General features: G+C 43.2%; 1 protein-coding gene across 10 annotated transcripts in view; it reads right to left on the bottom strand.

Moving 5' to 3' along the window:
- AFF1 (ALF transcription elongation factor 1) overlaps positions 1-20,018 on the bottom strand; it is a 174,353-nt gene that overhangs the window by 109,582 nt on the left and 44,753 nt on the right. The window contains exon 1 of one of the 10 annotated variants that reach the window (XM_034440441.3): positions 9,287-9,348. The exons of the other annotated variants lie outside the window; for them this stretch is intronic. Coding sequence (XP_034296332.2) covers positions 9,287-9,303 — 17 coding nt within the window. The 5' untranslated portion in view covers positions 9,304-9,348. Of the gene's footprint in view, positions 1-9,286; positions 9,349-20,018 lie in introns of those variants that run through there. 10 annotated transcript variants of the gene reach the window in all.

The raw sequence follows: 20,018 nt of genomic DNA, 5'->3' as shown, positions 1-20,018 counted from the left end.
CAGAAGCAGGTCCTAAGGAACTGTATGAGCCCACCCTTAAAAGTGAGCAATAGCCCCTTTTTGCTCTAATTCCAGAAATTAAAGCGGCAACAGAATGAGAGCTGTTCTGCTTTTCTATGCTCTAGATCAGGGGTGTCAAACTCAAGGCCCAGGGGCCAGATCTGGACCGCAGCATGCTTTGATATGGCCCATGGGGCTGCCCTGGAAACAGCGAAAGACTGGCCCATGGTGCCTCTGCCAGCAAAAACGGAGCTTGGGAGGGTCGTGGGTTTCACTGGCAGAGGGTTGCAGGAGGCCGTCGCAGCCGAAAACGGAGCTGGGGAGCCCGTTTTCACTGGCAGAGTACTCGGACCACTGCAGGCATCACCGACACAAGTGACATCAAGCTGGCCACGCCCTCCCTGGCCACCAAACTCTGCCCCCCCCCCCCAAGATCATGTTTGATGCGGCCCTCAATGAAATCAAGTTTGACGTCCCCGCTCTAGATGACTCCAGCAAGAGGTAGAAAGTACCTTCATTCCATTCTTAGCAATGGCTCTCCTTTTGAGCTTCTACCTACCTTAGCTGCTGCTCACAGAAGAAATGGAGTAGAGAACACAGGTATGGACAAACAAGCATACCTATGCTTAAGAAGTCATCTGAAATATATCTTAGAAATCAAGTGTGCAAGCACCCATTGCAAGATGTCTGTGAAGTAAAGACTCAGACGGAAGTCATGTACAACTCCGTGCAAGGCAACATATAATGAAACATCTATTATCTCTCTGCTCTGAGAGCTTAAAGGAAAATGGATATCATATACAGTACCAGTGGCCCCAAACTTTTGGGCACCAGGAACTGGTTCTGTGGAGAGACGTTTTTCAGCGGACTGGAGAGGGCGTGGTTTTGCGTGCTGCCTGCATCTTGTGGATGGAGCTTCGGTTGTTTGCGTGGCCCAGTTGCTGGCATGTCCCGGACTGGTGGTTGGGGACAGTGGTGAAATGTAAAATTTGTTACTACCGGTTCTGAGGGCATGGCTTAGTGGGGGGTAATGTGACTGAGTTGGCGTGGCCAATTTTTTCTTTTTTACTTTTAAAAGCACTTTTTCTACAACCTCTTCGGCTTTTCTACAACCTCTTCAGTTTAAAAAAAATGCTTTTAAAAGACACTGACGATTCCAGCTGAGCCGCGCGATCACCAGAGGCTTTTTTTTTATACTTTTAAAAGCATTTTTTCGGCCGAATAAAAAATGCTTTTAAACGTTTTTTTTTAAAAAAAGCCTCTGATGATCGCACAGTTCAGCTGGGCATGGGAGGTGGGCAGGGATTTTTGCTACCGGTTCTCCGAACCACCCGCCGTCATCGCTTCCAGATCGGGCGATCCGTTCCGAATCAGGAGTATTTCACCCCTGGTTGGGGACCCCTGTCATATATCATTCTGAGAACTTTAGTAAAATGAAGCCTGCTCTTCCTTATTCATGCAAAATTGTCAGTTATATACTGCATGAGCATTCACCCCTAACTTTCCGGCTATGTTCTCTCAAGCTTCCTTAAATGCCCAGGCAAGAGATTGCTCAGTATTTTAATTTTCAGATAAGTAAGAAAGAGGACCCAAAACACTACCCCAGGTTTCTGTTGTGAAATACAGTTCAGCAAAGCCTTCCTACAAGGATGTTATCAACTGACTTCCACTTATGACCAGTTTGAAGTACATTTTCAGTTTATTGCAGTTATTGCCAAATCTTGCTCAGAATTTGTGCTAAATCAGACAAATGTTTGCAGCACACCAAGGTGATAATCCTATTTGCTTCTGTTCCAACGACCTTAACAGTTTTTATGAGGAAGTATGCTAAATAGAAGGACTACATGGTCCAATAAAAAAAAAAAGAATTCTAACAATATGCATATAGATCATCTATACCAGTGATGGCGAACCTTTTAGACGAGTGCCCAAACTGCACACGCACATGCCCAAATTGAAAGGTGCACACACGAGCGAACGCACACATGCGCAGACATGTGTAGAAATGTGTATGTGCAGACATGCGTGTCTGCATGCATGGACATGCATGCATGCATGAACAACAGAGACCCGAAGACCAGATGGCTGTCAGGAGGCAGAGCATCCCAACACCAGCAGCGCAGATAAGAACTTTTTCTTTCGTGAGCTTCTGTTTCGTTGTTTGCAGGGAAACAGAAGCTCATGAAAGAAACGCCACAGAGATCTGACCAGGGGCAACACTGCGTCTGCCAGCAGAGAGGCTCTGTGTGCCACCTCTGGCACGCGTGCCATAGGTTCGCCATCACGGATGTATACCAATAGGATGAGCCCAGTCTTCATTCTCAACCACAGCATTTATTAGGAATAAAAAACGATGCAGGTAAGATTTGAGTTATGTCTCCAAAAGTCCCTCTGTCATGATTCTGCAAAGTCTCAAAAGAGATGAGTTTAAAAGTGAAATAAGATAGAAAGAAAAAGTAATGAGCAATTGAAAAATACAGGTAGCCCTTGATGGGTGACCATTCTTTTAACAAAGAATGTTTGTTCAAAGTCATGATGGCACTGGAAAAAGTGATGTATGACCTGTCCTCAACATTATGACCATCACACCACCCTTGTGATCATGTGATTGCAACTTGGGTGCTTGGCAGCTGACTCACAGTTAAGACCAGGGGTGTCAAACTCAAGGCCTGGGGGGGGGGCTTGATTTGGCCCACTGGGTGCTTAGATCTGGCCAGCAGGACTGCCCTGGAAACAGCAAAGGACAGGCCCGTGGTGCCTCCGCCAGCAAAAATGGAGCTTGGGGAGAGCTCTGTTCTCACTGGCAGAGGGTTGCAGGAGACCGTCACAGCCGAAAATGGAGCTCGGGAGCCCATTTTCACTGGCAGAGCGCTCGGGCCCCCACAGGCGCTCCTGACACGAGTAACGTTGAGCTGGCCACGCCCCCTGGCCACGTCCATCCTACCCAGGTCAAACACAACCCTGATGCGGCCCTCAATGAAATCGAGTTTGACACGCCTGGTTAAGCCAGTTGCAGAAATTTGGGGTCACGTGATCATAATTTGCAGCCTTCCCAGTTTTCAACAAGCAAAAGTGAATGGGGGAACCCAGATTCCCTTAACCACTTAATGGTTCACTTGATGATTTGCTTAAAAACTGCATCACTTAACAGCCGCATCGCTTAGTGACTAAAATTCCTGTCCCAATTGTGGCCGTAAGTCAAGGACTAACTAAATGCACGCTTGACATGGGACTGAAAAGCAATTTCTGTAGATTGGGATCTAAAAATGTGCTTAGTTTCTGAGCCAGGTCATATTACCTTAAATAAACACATTGTAAAAGTACACTGCAACAGCCTCCCTCAAGCTGGGATTCAGCAGACTGAGGATTATGGAAATTGAAATTTAATACATCAAGAAAAGTCCACAATTTGGAAAGCAGGATCTATATCCACGGCCACTCTTTGTCTCAATGTCACTCAAGCAGCTCCACTTTCATGCTGCCTATCCACTTTCTGGCAAGTTTGCTAATTATAGTATAATAGATAGCATTTCATAACTCTCTCTCTCTCTCTTCAAGCCAATGTTTCTCTCCAAACTTTTAAAGAGGGTAATTAGTTCTGAAAATAGAAATTATAAAAGGAAGGGGGGGGAGTATAGATTCATTTAAAATTTAAAAGCCTTTAAAATTTAAAAAAAAAAAGGCTGCACAAGGCGAAAGAGGCTCAGCTCCTTCCAATTATCGGGGACTTTCATAATCAGCTTCAATTTCGTGTTCTTGATAATCGGTTCCTGACTAAACAATGGATTATTCTTCTTCTTTATTCTAGTAGCAGACCTCTCTCCTTGCCTATTTTTACCTTTCATAGCTCCTGATTGTATAACCCAACTGCGTAACTTTAAATGCACAAGAGACATTCCAAGCATTGTATATTGGACAAGCTTCTCTGCTTTCATGCCTCGGTGCTGAGCGTATGGATAAAGATGTCAATTCTTTGCATTTCAAATTATGACAAATTTCTTTTTTTGCTCCCTACGTCACTGAAAAAGAGGACCCAGAAATAACAAATACAATAGAAGCCAAATTGAGACACACACACCCCAAACCTGCAGTAATGTGGCCTCCATCCTGTTGATGTCGGAGGCACCGTTTAAGGTACTTCCGGGTGAAAGGAGATAGGATTAGCCGGTGGCATCACCATGTCCCCGGGGGATGCCTGAGGCCCTTTCCATGTCCCCTTCAAGGAGCTGGAGAGAATGACAGGAGCTCACCCCACCACGCAGCACCACACGGGTCTCAAACATGGGTTTGCTAACCGCCAATCCAGTGTCCTAACCATATGAGCCACTGCACTCCTAGTAGTGTGGTTTCCCACTATTTTAAACCAAAAACACGTAAGAAATTTGCATAGTTCTCCAAACAGGGTTAAAGGCAAATCTCCTTCAAGTTGAACTTGATTCCTGATGATTTATACTGACACTTCCGTAAAGCTTTCTTAAGATACCTTGTTTCCCCGAAAATAAGACATCCCCTGATAATACGCCCAATCAGGCTTTTGAGCGCATGCGCTAAAATAAACCTCCCCCTGAAAATAAGCCCTCCCCCCAAAATATTTAAACGCAGAGCTGGAAATCAGGTAAGATGGCAAGAGGAGCCCCATCTTGCTCCATGCGCCCCAAAATAATAAGACCTCCCCGAAAATAAGGCCAAGCGCTCATTTCAGGGTTAAAAAAAATATAAGACAGGGTCTTATTTTCGGGGAAACACGGTAGTTTTGTACCGGTTGGTCACTGCCTTATTATATAATTTTCATGTCTACTAACAAAATTAGTACTTGCAGATATTCCCTGATCCAAGCACCAAATGGGGCCAAATTTCACTTCACTTTCCAGATCAGGGGTGTCAAACTGGCAGCCAGCAGGCTGGATGTGTTACGCGCAGGCCACGCCCACCCTAGTTCTGCAAATGGGGAAAATGTCACGAAACATGTGATGGCAAGTTTCCCGGGGGGAAGCAACGCCACTTCCAGGGTACCCCACCTACTTTTTCAGCTGTGCCCCTCAATTCACTTGTCATTCTTCCAAAAAAACCACTAATTCCCAAAAGTTGTTCAATAGCACAATTAATTGTGAAGCTAGCAAAATCATTACCTCAAAATGTGTTCACAATTGGCATTTTCCCTCCTTGGCACTAACTTTAATGATGGCTTGGTTCCCAGCCAAGGAGAACATAAATCTCAGGGAACTCATGGGGAATTAGGATTAAACGGTAGGCTTATATCTATGCGCCTTTGAAAATAGTAACTGGGGCATAATTTGTAGGGGGGGAAATAATGAGAAGAGGGATATTTTTCAGGTTTTTGTAACCTACGTATTTCAAGTTGGTGGCCAAAAGTCAACCCTAGACTTAGTTCATCCACTTGGTCTATTTAACTACACCACATTGTGAATAAACCATCATTGACTTGATTCATGCAACAGACTTAAGCCACAACATATATTTTACAATCTGTAGTGGCCAAGTTCACAAAATATGCTAAAGCCAAAAGCAAACAAAACACATTTGAGTGGATTTTGCAAACACAAACCACTGCCTCATTTAAGCTGGGGTTCAAGAGGGTTTGAACAGAAAATTTGGTTTGCATAATTTTTCTGACTAAGTGAGTCACCAGAAGATAATTTTTTTTTTGGCTCAACAGTCAGAGGCTATTATTAAGAAAAGGACAGGCTGTTTGGAATGGAGCAAAAGATTTTTCAAAAGCTGGGGACATGAGAATGTAATCTTAGACAACTGTCCAACTGCAAAAATCACTGTATTCATCATTACATTACTATCTTTTCACATTTACCTACCCTAAATAGTTCACACAAGTAGTACTTGTAATTCCTGCTTCCAATTATTTGAAAAGCTGGGTAGGACTCTAAAACAGGGGTGTCAAACTCAAGGCCTGCAGGCTGGATCCGGCCCATGGGTGTGTGGTTCGTCAGCAGCCTGCGGAGCTGGCAGTGGAGTCAGACAGTGAGGAGGCTGAGGAAGAACATGGGCCAGTCTTGGAGGCTGGGGAAGGCCTGGATGAGGGTTCTGCGTCGGAGGCAGAGATGGAGCCAGGGCCATCTGGGAGTGATGCGCGGACTCAGGAGCCTCCAGAGGCTGACAGCAGAGAGGCAGAGGAACAGGAGGACCCTGTTCCTAGTGCACGCATGAGAAGAGCTGCCAGAAGGCAAGAGCAGCTAAAGCAAAAAGGATGACTCGGGAGTAGGGCCAAGAGATGATTGACCCCTCCCATAAAGCTTAAAAAAGACAGCAACAGTTTGGGCTTTGCCGGAAAACAACGTTGATAGATTTGTTTCTTGTCTTGCTGCATTTATTTCTTGTCAGCAATGGTGATAAGGCTGAAGAATTGTGTTATGAAGAATTTGTTTTGAATTAGTTTGGACTACAATTCTCAGCTGTTCTAATAAAGTCTGTTTGTTTTGAACTGATTGCGTCTGATAATACCTACTTGGGCCTGGGTCACAACAGTGGGGTACTTAGATCTGGCCCACGGAGCTGCCCTGGAAACAGCGAAGGACCCACCCGCAGTGCTTCTGCCAGTGAAAACGGGAGCTTAGGAGGGCGGCCCGCAGCTGTCCCAGGCTGTTTTCAGCCACGACAGTCTCCTGCAACCCTCTGCCAGAGAAAACGAAGCTCCATTTTCGCTGGCAGAGGGCTGTAGGAGGCCGTCGTGGCCAATAATGGGGCCCAGGAGCCCATTTTCGCTGGCAAAGCACTCTGGCCACCACAGGCGCCCCTGGCACGAGTGATGTCATGTGCCCACCCTGGCCACACCCATCCTGCCCCCCACCGAGGTCCAACACAACCCTGATGTGGCCCTCAATGAAATTGAAATTGCCCCTGCTCTACAACCATTTCATCATAGTTAAAGGTCTTTATTTATTTTTTTTGCATCTACTGTGTAGCATCAAGTCACTATTGACCCTTACTAATCACATAGGCTCAATAGACTGTCAAAGGAAGTTCACTAATATTAGTTGTTGCTTGTCTGAAACAGAAAAATAAAAGTCTGAATGGCTTTCTCGTGACAGGCTGCCATGGGGGCATAGCAGGGGTGAAATCCAGGAGGTTTTGACAGGTTCTGCAGAACCGGCAGCGGAAATTTTGAGTAGTTTGGAGAACCGGCAAATGCCAGCTCTGGCTGGCCCCAGAGTGGAGTGGGAATGGAGATTTTGCAATATCCTTCCCCAGGAATGGGAATGGAATGGGGATTTTGCAGTATTCTTCTCCTGGAGTGGGGTGGGAATGGAGATTTTGCAATATCCTTCCCCCAGGAATGGGGAGGGAATGGGGATTTTGCAGTATCCTTCCTCCAGGAATGGGGAGGGAATGGGGATTTTGTAGTATCCTTCTCCTGGAGTGGGGTGAGAATAGAGATTTTGCAGTATCCTTCCCCTGCCACGCCTACCAAGCCACACCGCACCCACCAAGCCACGCCCACAGAACCAGTAGTAAAAAAAATTTGGATTTCACCACTGGGGCATAGGTCTGCTTTAGTACAATATTCCTATGAGCTCCATTGGCAGACACAACATGATTTCTCAGTCACATGCAGCAGTGACCCCCAACCTTTTGAGCACCAGGGACCGGTTCCATGGAGAGAGATTTTTCTGTGGACCAGAGGGGGAATTGGTTTCGCATGTTGCCTGCATCTCATAGATCGGGCTTCACTTGTTTACGCAGACCAGTTTCTGGCATGCTGCAGACCGGTGCCGGTCCACAGACCGGGGGGTTGGGGACCCCTAACATAAGAAGGAGTACATAGCTGCATGTTAAATGATACTCAGCAATATCCCTCCTTCATTTGTTTTGCAAATTTAAAGAAAAGTAAAATAGAGACTAATGAAGATGACCTTGACAGAGACCGCAGGCAAAAAGAGTTAAAGCATTTTTTTAAAAGTCCAGAACGTCCAGATAAATATTCAGAAGTGATTCAGACAGACACTTCCCCAATTTACCAAACTATAAGGAGGAGAAGGTAAAGCACAATCAGATCTGCAAGATTATTATAACGTATTTATTGTTGTTGTTATTGTTGTTATTGTTTAAGTTTATTAGCCACCCAATAGAATACATTTAGCTTTTCTATAGAGTTGATTTCAGGTCTGGTTTACCCAGTGGGGCACAAAAAACTCTTCACAGCAGTTTCCCCCAACTCTACATTCCGCATCCATGTCACTCACGACATTTTTGCGGATTGGAAATTATAGATGTTATTTGTCCAGCACATAATGGAGATAAGCTTGTGATGACTCTGCCTACAATTGCCCCAAACAGGGAAAGGGGCAGTATATAAATTTAATAATAAATAAATAAGTTGTTTCAGTGCACGTCTATGCATCATTTGTCTTATTTTGCAATTCCTCTTTGACAACTGAGCCATCATGCTTTGGCCAATTTATTTATCCTTCTTTTGTCTGTAGCCCATCTCTAGCTTTTTAATATAAGTATACTAAATATCAACATTTGTTTCTTATCCAAAAGGCATTCAGTCTCTATGAAGGTTTGTATAAATGCAGAGCCCTGAATGGGCAGCGTTTTAGATATTGAAAAACAACTCTTTCTGGGTTAAAAATCTTTTAATTGGGGAATTTTATGGGTAAGGGGTTTTAAATTGGGGATAAGATAAATAAGATAAGATAAATTTAATTTTGTTTTAAAGTATTTTAATGTTTGTATTGTGTGTTTTTAATTTTGGCTGTTCACCGCCCCGAGTCCTTCGGGAGAGGGGGCGGTATAAAAATTTAAAAAATAAATAAATAAATAATTTCTGCCTGATTCCTTCTACTGATGTCTGCTTTACATTTCAGTTTATTCATGCTGTGCAAACATTAACTCTTAAGTTGATTCAGGACAGAGAAATAAGTCAACAAGCAAGGAAGACATGAAGATTCTGCAAAGTTTGCATGAAAATAACAATACCATTTCCGTGTTATTTTTGCTATTTTGCATAGTGACATTAAGGAGACAATTCAGAAACAAATGTGAATACACTTTAGAAAATGGTTGATAAATCTAATCCTGTCCTTTTTCATTTTAATTTAATGATGCTTCTCCAGCAGTGCACCTCAACTGATCTCACAAGTTAAGCAGGATTGTGCTTGATTAGTATTTATTTAGATGACAAGATTACCTGAGAATTTCAGGGATGTAGTCTAGACTGGAAACCTGACAAAGGCAAAACCAACTTCAGTACTGTTGCCAAAAAAAAAAAAAAGGACCTACCCATTCAAACTCAATTTAAGATTTTTACCTTTTTTGGTTTTGCATTTATGACAGTACCGTCATTTCTACAGATATGAACTTGCTCACAAAGTCGCCACCTAAGATTCCAGGTGCTAAAGTTATATTCTTTCTCACGAGGTTCTCCATCTGGCAAGGATGCAGAAAAGAGCAAATGTATAATCCATGAGTGAACAGTATTGTACCTCAAGATTATCTTTATATGTGTATGGGCGTGGACGCACATTGTTCTCTTAAGATTTTAAGAAACTCTTAAAAGAAATTGTGTTCTCTTTTGGAATTTTCTTGTTCTTGAATGAAATCACATGAGACACAGAAGTCTCAGCAGATCTGAAGCAGAGGTAAAATACTCTCGGTTCGGACTGGATCAGGCGATCCGGTAGCGATCTTGGCGGGTGGTTCGGCAATCTGGTAGCGATGGCGGAGCGAAGCTCCACCCACCCGCCCAGGTGTCATTACTTCCTGGTTTTAACCAGGAAGTAATGTGTTTTTTACCTTCTGTGCATGTGCAGGTTTTGTGCATATGCAGGTCTGTGCGCGCATGTGATGCGTGCATGTGCGTGAGCAAAGTGAGCGCAGCGCATGCACTTCCGAACCAGTAAGGAAGGTAAGTAGATTTCACCCCTGATCTGAAGTAATACTCAAGCCACTGAAACCCTAAAATCTCTTGAGATTTCAATTTTTTTGCACAAGATCTCATGAAACGTTGGCTTTATTTTATAATACAAATATTATATTTATACATTTATTATACTAAGATTTTAACTATTTTTAAGATAAAAATTATTCCTGTGCCATCATGAAGAATTACATGAGGTCACCAGACATTTGGAAAATCTGCTGAGTCATAGAATATTCACATGTGGCCTGACAGCAAAGAAGATTTAAAGTCCTGGAGGTGAGAGGCATCTAATCCAAATCAATGGAGAATCAGACTAGATCATCTCCATCAGACAAATGTTCAGCTCCTGCTTGAAACATTTCAACGAAAGGGAGAAAAGCACTGTGATTTAAGCTAATAATTTCCTAGAATGCATTTTGCATCTATTAGCATTTATCTTTGTAACATAGCACTATATATAAACTGCCTACAACTTTAGACATATATCCACATCTTTTAGCTTTGGCCAACTTTCTGCCTGCAATTTTCAGATTCGCTTAAAGAACAACGTAGCACCTGGAAAAGTAATAACCGTTCTAGGAAAACAGTAAAGCGATTATCAATCAAATATTTCCTACAACTGTTAGTTTTGCTAACAAGTTTTCCTTGTTATCCCTGTCATTTTCATTACTGAAGGAAAAAGTTAGCTTATGCAGTCCTTGGTGCTCTATGAATTTGGTTGTTTGCTTACAGATGTTTTATTACCTGACTAGTTAACATCGTCAGTGCTAGTGATTGTAGCTTGCCCTGCGAATGTTGAGGGAGTGTGGTTTTCTCCTTGGTAGTGCCTTGATTAGGGTATTGTTTTCTACTCCTGTTGTTTGTTTGTTTGGTTCTAATCCCTGCTTATCCAAGTGTTAGTCTATTGATGGCTGATTTGTCTGAATGCCAAGCTTCCAGGAATTCTCTAGCATCTTTTCTGGCTTCAGTTTGATGTAGGATGCTCAGAGTTTCCCCACTAAAACTATGGTAAAATCTGTCTATGTGAGATTAAGGAATTTTTCTCATGTTCTGATTGCTAGTTGATGTTCATGGATGTGCTCTGCTAGATTTCTACCTGTCTATCCTAACATAGTGGCTATTTCAGTCATTATACTATGTGTTCTAGATCAGCGGTCACCAACTGGTGGTCCGTGGACTACTGGTGGTCCGTGAGAAAATTTTGGTGGTCCGCAGAAAAATTATTTGCATTTTTTTATATTGCACTAAATCAGGGGTCCTCAAACTATGGCCCCTGGGCCGGATACGTGCAATGAACGTTTGTGTTACTGCAGAGTGTCTCCCCCTTCGGGGTCTTTTTGTGAGGGTCAGGGGGGGGACCTTCTGACTTGGGGTCTGCTTCAACCTTCTGGTCGGGGCTTTGGCAAAGGCTGGAGGGAAGTGCTACTGGTGGTAAAGAGAAGTGGGCCTTTTTCTAGTGGAACTGCCTCATGGCCTGGAACTGGCTGACCATCTCAGCCCGCTGAGCCTCCAGACGTTGGTACCTGGCCTTGCACTCCCGCAGGTCTTCCCTCTGCTTGGAAAGCCTATGCTGGTAGTCCTCAGTGAGGTGCTTCTACTGAGCCTCCTTCTCGGTCAGATCCAATTTCAACTGAGCTGTTTTGCCAACTCTTTCTCATGGTGGCTCCTTAACTCCAGCCCTTAGGGCTTCCCGTTGGGGCCCTAAGGAGCGTGAGCGGGGAGGCAAGGAGTGGCTGGGAGGGGAGGGTTGAGTAGAGGCCCACGAGGCGCCCCTTGACATGAGTGACATTGAGTTGGTCATGTCCACCCAGTCACATGACCATCTAGCCACACCCACCCATCTGGTCGTTAGGCAGATCATATTAGTGGTCCGCGGGATTTAAAATTATGAATTTAGTGATTCCTGAGGTCCAAAAGGTTGGTGACCCACGTTCTAGATGACTCTTGGTTTTTCTTCTCCGATCTTGCTGGGTCTTTTGGTTTACTTAAAATGTTTTGGGGGGCTTTAGTTGATTTATATGCGATGATGATGCCATGTGGTTCTAATAGCTAGTTGGTTTCTGAGATTTTTTTTTTTTTTTATGTATGGCAATGTTATTCTTTTTATAGTTTGTATTGTTTGCGCTGTAGTAGACAGACACTTTTTGATAAAGTTGAGTGGGTATCCATTTCGTTGGAATATATTCTACATACAGTCTATTTCCTTTTTCTGGGGTTGTATTGCTACAAATACACTGCATTTGTATGTTATGTAGTTGCTATGAAATTGATGATGTTATCTTGTCTGGTAATGAAACATCTGCCAGCAATATACTCTCATATACTCTCTTCTATTGGGTTAGATAAGTATCAGACCATCTAATTAGATTAGATCTTGCTTTTGTTAAATGGGGGGGGGGAGAATGGGGTACATACATATACTTTATTGCAAACTAAGCCCCAATGTATTTCAAGTTGGGGCCTCATTTGTTATAAAATATATATAACCCCTATTTCTTCCCCCCCCCCATCCTACCCCCATTTGCTTAGTCTAGCATTAAGGTCCTGTTTACACTAATCTTTAATGGTTGCTAAAAGGAAGTAGATAGAACTGTTACACTGTCAGCCTGTCATTCTTCAAGATTCATTATCAGAATGATCAAAACTATATGAACGTCATTAGCAACTGGAGCTAAAGTTGCAACATTTAGCATCATACAGTTTCTCAATCGTTCTACCACATTCAGTTTCTGAAAGCAGAAAGGTAGCCAATTAATCCTTTCCTACCATAGTAAGAAACCTCATTAGCATATTAATGTTATTTTTAAGCCTACAATTATTGCTTAGTGATCTGAATCTTGCTTTCAGGGATCACAAAAGATGAAAAGAATGTTAAAAGGCAAAAGGCAATGTTACACTGTAAAACAAATTTAATGCTCTCTTTGTCTTGGTACAAACTGAGGAGTATTAGAAATGAACAAAAATGAACAAAAATTGATATATGGCCAGCACATATAGCGAGAACATAATAAGCCTCTATTTGTTTAACAAAATGCAAATGATAAATTAAAACTAGCTTGTTGTGACCCCGACTCCCGAGCCTGTCCTAACAGAGGAAGAGGACTCAGAAGCTGATGGGGAGGAACTGACAAGGCCTCCCTCTCCAGGACCCTCCTCTCTGGCAATGCCTCAGGTTCCATCCGAAGGCCAAGAGGAACAGCCTGGGATATGCCAGGAGGAAAGCATATCGGAACAACAACAGATAGGGAGCGAGGATGATGAATCCTGGCTTGATCCCAGGCAGCATCGGAGGGAGAAGCGTGCACAGCAATGAAAGAGGCGTGGGTTAGGCCAGAGATTGAGCTGAGTCACTGAGCCACACCCCACAAGGAATAAAAGTGGGTGTGATTGCTCTTCAGGCTTTGTGACGGTCAAAGTTAAAAACCTGAGAGTCACATCGCGTTACCTGAAATCTGGCTTGTGCATATTTGGATTGGACCTTGGCTAACTCTTCCTTCGTGGATTACTTTTTGCTACTGAACCGGACTGAGGATAAACTCTCTCTTGCTTACTGTGAGTGAAAACTGACTTGGCAGGCATTTTGCAGTTTACTGCCAAAACTCTTATCTGCAAGGGATTCTAATCTGATTGCTTAATAAAATCTTGGCAGGCATGCCTGGTGGTGTGTTTGCCTGTGTGGGGAAGGGGGACAGAACATGGCTGGACTCATACATTGTACTAAGCCACAAACCCTGATTTACAAACTACAATGTCTACTATAACAATAGACATTATAGACATCGTATTTATGAGACCGCCTTCTGCCACCAATAGCCTCCCACTGGCCAGTACGCTCGCACAGAGAGGGCCTCCTCAGGGTGCCGTCCACCAGACAGTGTCGGCTGGTGACCCCCAGGGGAAGAGCCTTCTCTGTGGCGGCGCCCGCCCTCTGGAACAACCTCCCCCCAGAGATACGTACAATACCAGACCTCCGGACTTTTCATCGGGCCCTGAAAACTTATTTATTTCAACTAGCCGGGCTGGCTTGATCCCACAGTTTTTAGTTCAATTTAATTGATTTTAATTGGGTTTGTTTTAAATTGCGGCCAAAAATATTTAATTATTTTAAACTGTTTTTAAATTTTGTATGTTCTATTTTTATTCTGGCTGTTCACCGCCCTGAGTCCTGCTGGAGAAGGGCGGTATACAAATTGAAACAATAAATAAATAACAAAACATACTCAGCCAAAGCCATGCGTTATATGGTATATGAACCCTACACTACAAAATCACACATCTAAATTTACTTGTCAAAGGAGTTCACTCAACTTTGCGAATGATTTTATGTAAAAAGCACTGCCAGAAACTATGCCTTGATACACCCCTCATGACAAGCTGAGATATGGTTTGCCTGATTTTGGCTAAATGTGCTCTATGACAGGGTTCCCCAACATCTGGGCCACGGGCCATGAGTGGGCCATCAGCTGTTTGCAACTGGGCCACTGAAACGGCAGGTGAATGCATAAGCACACATGCTCAGTTGTGCAAGCAGCAGGCAAACACGTGCTCCATTTGTGTGAGTGGCAGGTGCACATGCACGCCGCTCGCGCAAATGAAGCTGCACACATGCACACTTCCTGGCCATGCATGTGCGGAACCGTCCACCTCCTCTCCCGCCCCCCCCCCCCAGCCAATCTGCAAAGCTGAAAAGTTTGAGGAACTCTGCTCTATGAAAAACCAGCCAAGGTGACTTGTAAACCTTGATTTATGATTTAGTGTGTGCTATTTGGGTCTTATTTACAAACTATGATTTAAAAAGACACAGCGACAGAATTCAAACAGAGACCGAAGCAGATGTCCTTGTATTAAATATCCACGTTACTATTTTTATCAGATAAGAAATCCAGCCTGAAAGTAAGATATCCAACTCAACAAAAGAGGCAGTAAGTAAAGGTAAAGATGATGAGCGGGCATGCGCAGGGCGCACGCAGGGGTCATGCGTGCATGCACAGGGGCGGGGCACATGGGGGTTAGCACGTGCATTGCATTATGGATGTGCGCACACTCTGATGCCGAAAAGGTTAGCCATCATTGTCCTAAGCATTTTATGCTCTACTAGGTAGCAAGCAAAATACATCCATATGTCAACTTGCAACAGTTCTCTTTTAAACAGGAGCCACATAAATAAATAGCCAAATCTATCCCTGACCATGAGGAGGAGCCAAGTAATTTAGACTCTTAATCATATGAAGCCGGAAGAAAAACAACATCAATGTGTTGGATGTGAAATTCTAAATGCAGCATGCAAGACAAGCTCTCATTTTCTGATGCAAAACTGTAAAAATATTCAGAAGACATTCAACTACGGAGAGAGAAAAAAATCATCACGACTTTAAATGATTACCTCTGAATAGCAGAGGGCATAAACGATATAGATAATAAGATCGTTATGGTTACAGATATAGTTAAGGCAATGTTTTTCAAGCTTGATCACTTGAAGATGTGTGGACTTCAATTCCCAGAATTCCCCAGTCAGCAATGGACCAACAAGTGATTCTCTTAGTAAATTGCTACTTGGTACAGGTAAGTATCAACTTACGACCACAATTGAGCCCAAAATTTCTGTTGTTAAGTGAGACATTTGTTAAGTGAGGTTTGCACCATTCTACGACTTTTCTTGTCACAGTTGTTAAATGAATCACTGCAGTTGGTAAATTAGTAATCTGGTTATTAAGTGAATCTGGCTTCCCCATTGACTTTGCTCGTCAAGAAAATTGCAAAAATTGATCACATGACCCTGGGACACAGCAATGGTGATAAGTATGAACCAATGGCCAAGCATCTGAATTTTGATCAGATGATCATGGGGAGGCTACAAAGGTTGTAACTGTGAAAAATGGTCATCGTAAGTCATTTGTTTCAGTGCTGTTGTAACTTTGAAGGTCACTAAATGAACTGTTATAAGTCGATGATTACCTCTAGTTTCTTACACTCCTCCAATCCCTAGGAAAAAAATGTGAAACGATGTGGTTCTGTGTGTAGAGAAATAGGAAGCTGTAGGAGCAGCTTCTGAAGCAATAGCACAAGCCACGAAAAAGATGCGGCTGCTTTAATGATTCAAAGTGAGGAACTTCATACATTTGCCTCCTTTCCTGAAGCCCTTTTGTCAAGGTATTTGCACAGCCCTAAGAAATACAGAGGGATGCAGTGGCCCAGTGGCTAAGACGCCGAGCTTGTCGATCGAAAAGTCGGCAGTTCAGAGGTTCGAATCCCTAGTGCCGCGTTAACGGGGTGAGCTCCCATTACTTGTCCCAGCTTCTGTCAACCTAGCAGTTCGAAAGCACGTAAAAAATGCAAGTAGAAAAATAGGGACCACCTTTGATGGGAAGGTAACAGCGTTCCGTGCACCTTTGGTGTTTAGTCATGCCGGCCACATGACCATGGAGACGTCTTCGGACAGAGCTGGCTCTTCGGCTTTGAAACGGAGATCAGCACTGCCGCCTAGAGTCAGGAACGACTAGCACATATGTGCGAGGAGAACCTTTACCTTTAAGAAATACAGATATTATGTAAACTACCTCTACCAACCATCTGGCTACAACAATTAGTCACCACCCAATACTGTTACAGGAAGTGATGCAATTTCCTGAAGCAGAGAAACATTTTTCAAATGCTTATGCTAGGATTCCAAATAAGGCATCTTCTAAACACAATGGGCTACAATCTCCGTCAACTCTACATACATCATTTGGGCTCATACATTTATTTACGCAATTTAGGCACCGCTCGATTCCCAAATAATATATCTCACCAATATAAAGAAACATACATCAGTTTCTCCAAAATGGACCCAGAAACTCCGTTGAAATCATCAAAAGGCTCTCTGCCTTTTGATTGGAAAACAGTGGTTTATACACATCCTATATGTCTAATATGGAAAGCTCTAAATCCCAAATGTTCTTTTTTCAAGAGGCAACTGGACTTTCTGGTTTTTCCTTGAAGACATTTCGCTTCTCATCCAAGAAGCTTCTTCAGCTCTGATTGGATGGTGGGGAATGGAAGGATTCTTCCAATAAATCCTTCCACTCCTTATCATCCAGTCAGAGCTGAAGAAGCTTCTTGGATAAGTGGTGAAACATCTTCAAGGAAAAACCAGAAAGTCCAGTTGCCTCTTGAAAAAGCACCTTTGGGACAACCATGACCTGGAAAACTGAGAATCTCCATAGACGTCTAAGATAAACCCAGATTTAATCATATACAACTCAACTGTCTGAAATGGACTCACTATAAACATAAGCTTAAGGCATTTATTTCTTCACTTAAACACCAGTAACTTTGAAATCTTATTCTGGCTCCTGTTCCTCTCTATTTGGGAAGCATGACTCTCGATAAACATACAAATCCTTGAGCTAATACAATATGGACACCTGGACTAATTGCAATGACACCAAAGGAATTAAGAGATGTACATTCCAAATCCGTAATACAACTTTCTTGCTTGTCTTTATCACAATGAGCAGTTTAAGTTACAAATTTAAGCATGCGTTGTTAGTCAATTTGTGGTTCTTTTCAGACTATCACTCAGTCTGAAATCATCAAAGTGAAAAACAAGAACTATATATAAGAAGAAAACACACCCTAGGAATAGGATGGCGAACCTGCGGTACGTGTGCCGAAAGTGTCATACAGAGCCATGTCTCTTGGCATGCGCAACGTCGCCTGTTCCTCTTCCCGGTTTCTGGTGCGCATGCGCACCCAACGATCAGCTGGCCTTTTTGCATGTGGCAGTGCCAGAAACCGGAAGAGCTAGTCTTCCGTTTTCCGGTGTGAGCATGTGTACCGGCCAGCTGATTGGTGTGTGCACATGCGTGGCAGTAACCGGAAGACTTACTTGCCGGTGCCACCAGAAACTGGAAGTACCTTATCCGGCGTGCGCATGCCCCCTGGGCAGCTCCTCTTCCTGGTTGCGGCCCCTGACATGTGCGCAGAGCGCCATCACTGCCCTAGGGTGCTATGGAAATTGATGAAGGCCATTGGTGCAATAATAAACAGAAATAAGCACTACTTTTTATTTAAGAGTAAATGCTATTTTCTTCTAATCAGACTGCAGGCAAAGCCATTGAAATGTTCTAACAAATAGCTGAAATACCTTAATACAGGAAGTCCTTGATTTACAACAGTGTGTTTAGTGACTGCTCAAAGTTACAACAGCACTGAAAAATGTGACTTACGACTGCTTTTCATAGTTACGACCTTTGCGGCGTCCTCATGATCATGTGATCAAAATTCAGATGCTAGGCAACGGGTTCATAGTTATGACCTTTGCTGTGTGTCCCAGGATGACGTGACCCCCTTTTGTGACCTTCTCACAAGCAAAGTCAATGGGGAAACCAGACTCACTTAACAACCAACTGATACTAACTTATCAACTGCAGAGATTCACTTCACAACGGTGGCAAGAAAAGTCGTAAAATGGAACAGAACTCATTTAACAAATGTCTCACTGAACAAAAAGAAATGTTGGGCTCAATTGTGGTCGTAAATCGAGGACTACCTGTAAAACCTTCCTCAGCATGGTACTTTCTGAGTCGAGTTGGAGTTTTACAAGCCCAAGGTATGTGATTATATTGTGGATTATGAGCATTGCAGTCCTTCTTCAAGTTGGAATAGGCAGCTGTAATACAATCAAAAGATTAAATACTGAGGTAATAAACAGAAAACCTGAACATTAACTCCATGCTTTAGAAGAACAGGTTCATCCCAGTTTGTCCTGGGCTGCCTTGGCATTTCAAAAAATAAAATATCTTAACAAGCATCACTAAGCTGAGGCATCAACTGAATGCTGTTTCTCAGGATTCACCACTGATGAGTTACTTACTCCAACTGCCAATATATATCCAGGTATCTTGGTTCAGTGGTTTACAAAGCAGGTCAAAACACAACCAGAAGTGCCACATCCGTTGCCACTGTATTAATCACTCTCTTATTAATGAGAAGTTGGGAACAAGAGAGTAACACGGCTGTTGTTTGGCAACAACTGAAGCAGCTATCAGTTGCAATTGCAAGTAGGAATCTTAGAATCACAATATTTAATTAATTGCACAGGATACAACTTGTTGATAAAATAATAGTAATAATAACCCTACAGAGCAGCTTTCCTCAAATTAAGAAGAGTTGTACTGGGCTGAGCCATGATTCAAGACAAAAATATCCTGGGAAAAAAAGTTAAGGAAAAAAAGCCACAGAATAGTGTGTTAGTAACAGGGAGTCCTTGAATTATGACCACAACTGGAACTGCTTCAATGGCAATCCAGACAGACCCAGGATATGTGGGTCATTAAGGGGGAAGAGGGAGGAATGCCACAGGGGGTGTGGGAGGCGCCGGGCGGCCTGATGCAGGACGTGGGCAGGAGGCAAGGAGTGTTGGGCACAGACTCCATGTATATATATATGATACAGGTTATATAAATGTTTTAAATAAATGAATGAGCCGTAAAAAGAGGGTTTTACAAAAATACAGATAGTCCAGTGGTGAAATTCAGCCGGATCTATCCACTTCGCGGGATCCGGTAGGGCTGACGGTGGGAGGCTCCGCCCACCTGCCCGGATGTCATCATGTCTCATTTTTGGCCTCTGCGCATGCGTGGAGGAGGCACGCGAGAGCGTAGCAAGCACGCTCACATTTGCGATCCGGTAGTGAAGATAAGTGCATTTCACCTCTGAGGTTGTCCTCGAATTGAGCCTAAAATTTATGTTGCTAAGTGAAACATGTCTTAAGCGAGTTTGCCCCATTTTACGACTTTTCTTGCCAGAGTTGTTAAGTGGAGTCATTGCATTTGTTAAGTTAGTCACACGGTTGTTAAAGCGATTTTGGATTCCTCATTGATTTTGCTTGTCAGGAGGTCTCAAAGGCTGATCATAGGATCGTGGGACACTGCAATCATCATAAATATGACCAAGCATCTGAATTTTGAATCATGTGGCCATGGGGATGCTGCAATGATTGTAAGTGTGAAAAACGGATCACGAGTCCCATTTTTCAGTGCCGTTGTTAACTTCGAACGGTCACTAAATGAACTGTGGTAAGTCGCGGACTACCTGTAGGCCATGGAAAAGGGGTGCCGATTTTAAATAAATAAAT

This window comes from Pantherophis guttatus, chromosome 8 (assembly GCF_059756535.1).
Source record: "Pantherophis guttatus breed Tessera chromosome 8, ASM5975653v1, whole genome shotgun sequence".
NCBI classification, from domain to species: domain Eukaryota; kingdom Metazoa; phylum Chordata; class Lepidosauria; order Squamata; family Colubridae; genus Pantherophis; species Pantherophis guttatus.
This window is presented reverse-complemented; position numbering and strand designations above follow the sequence as displayed.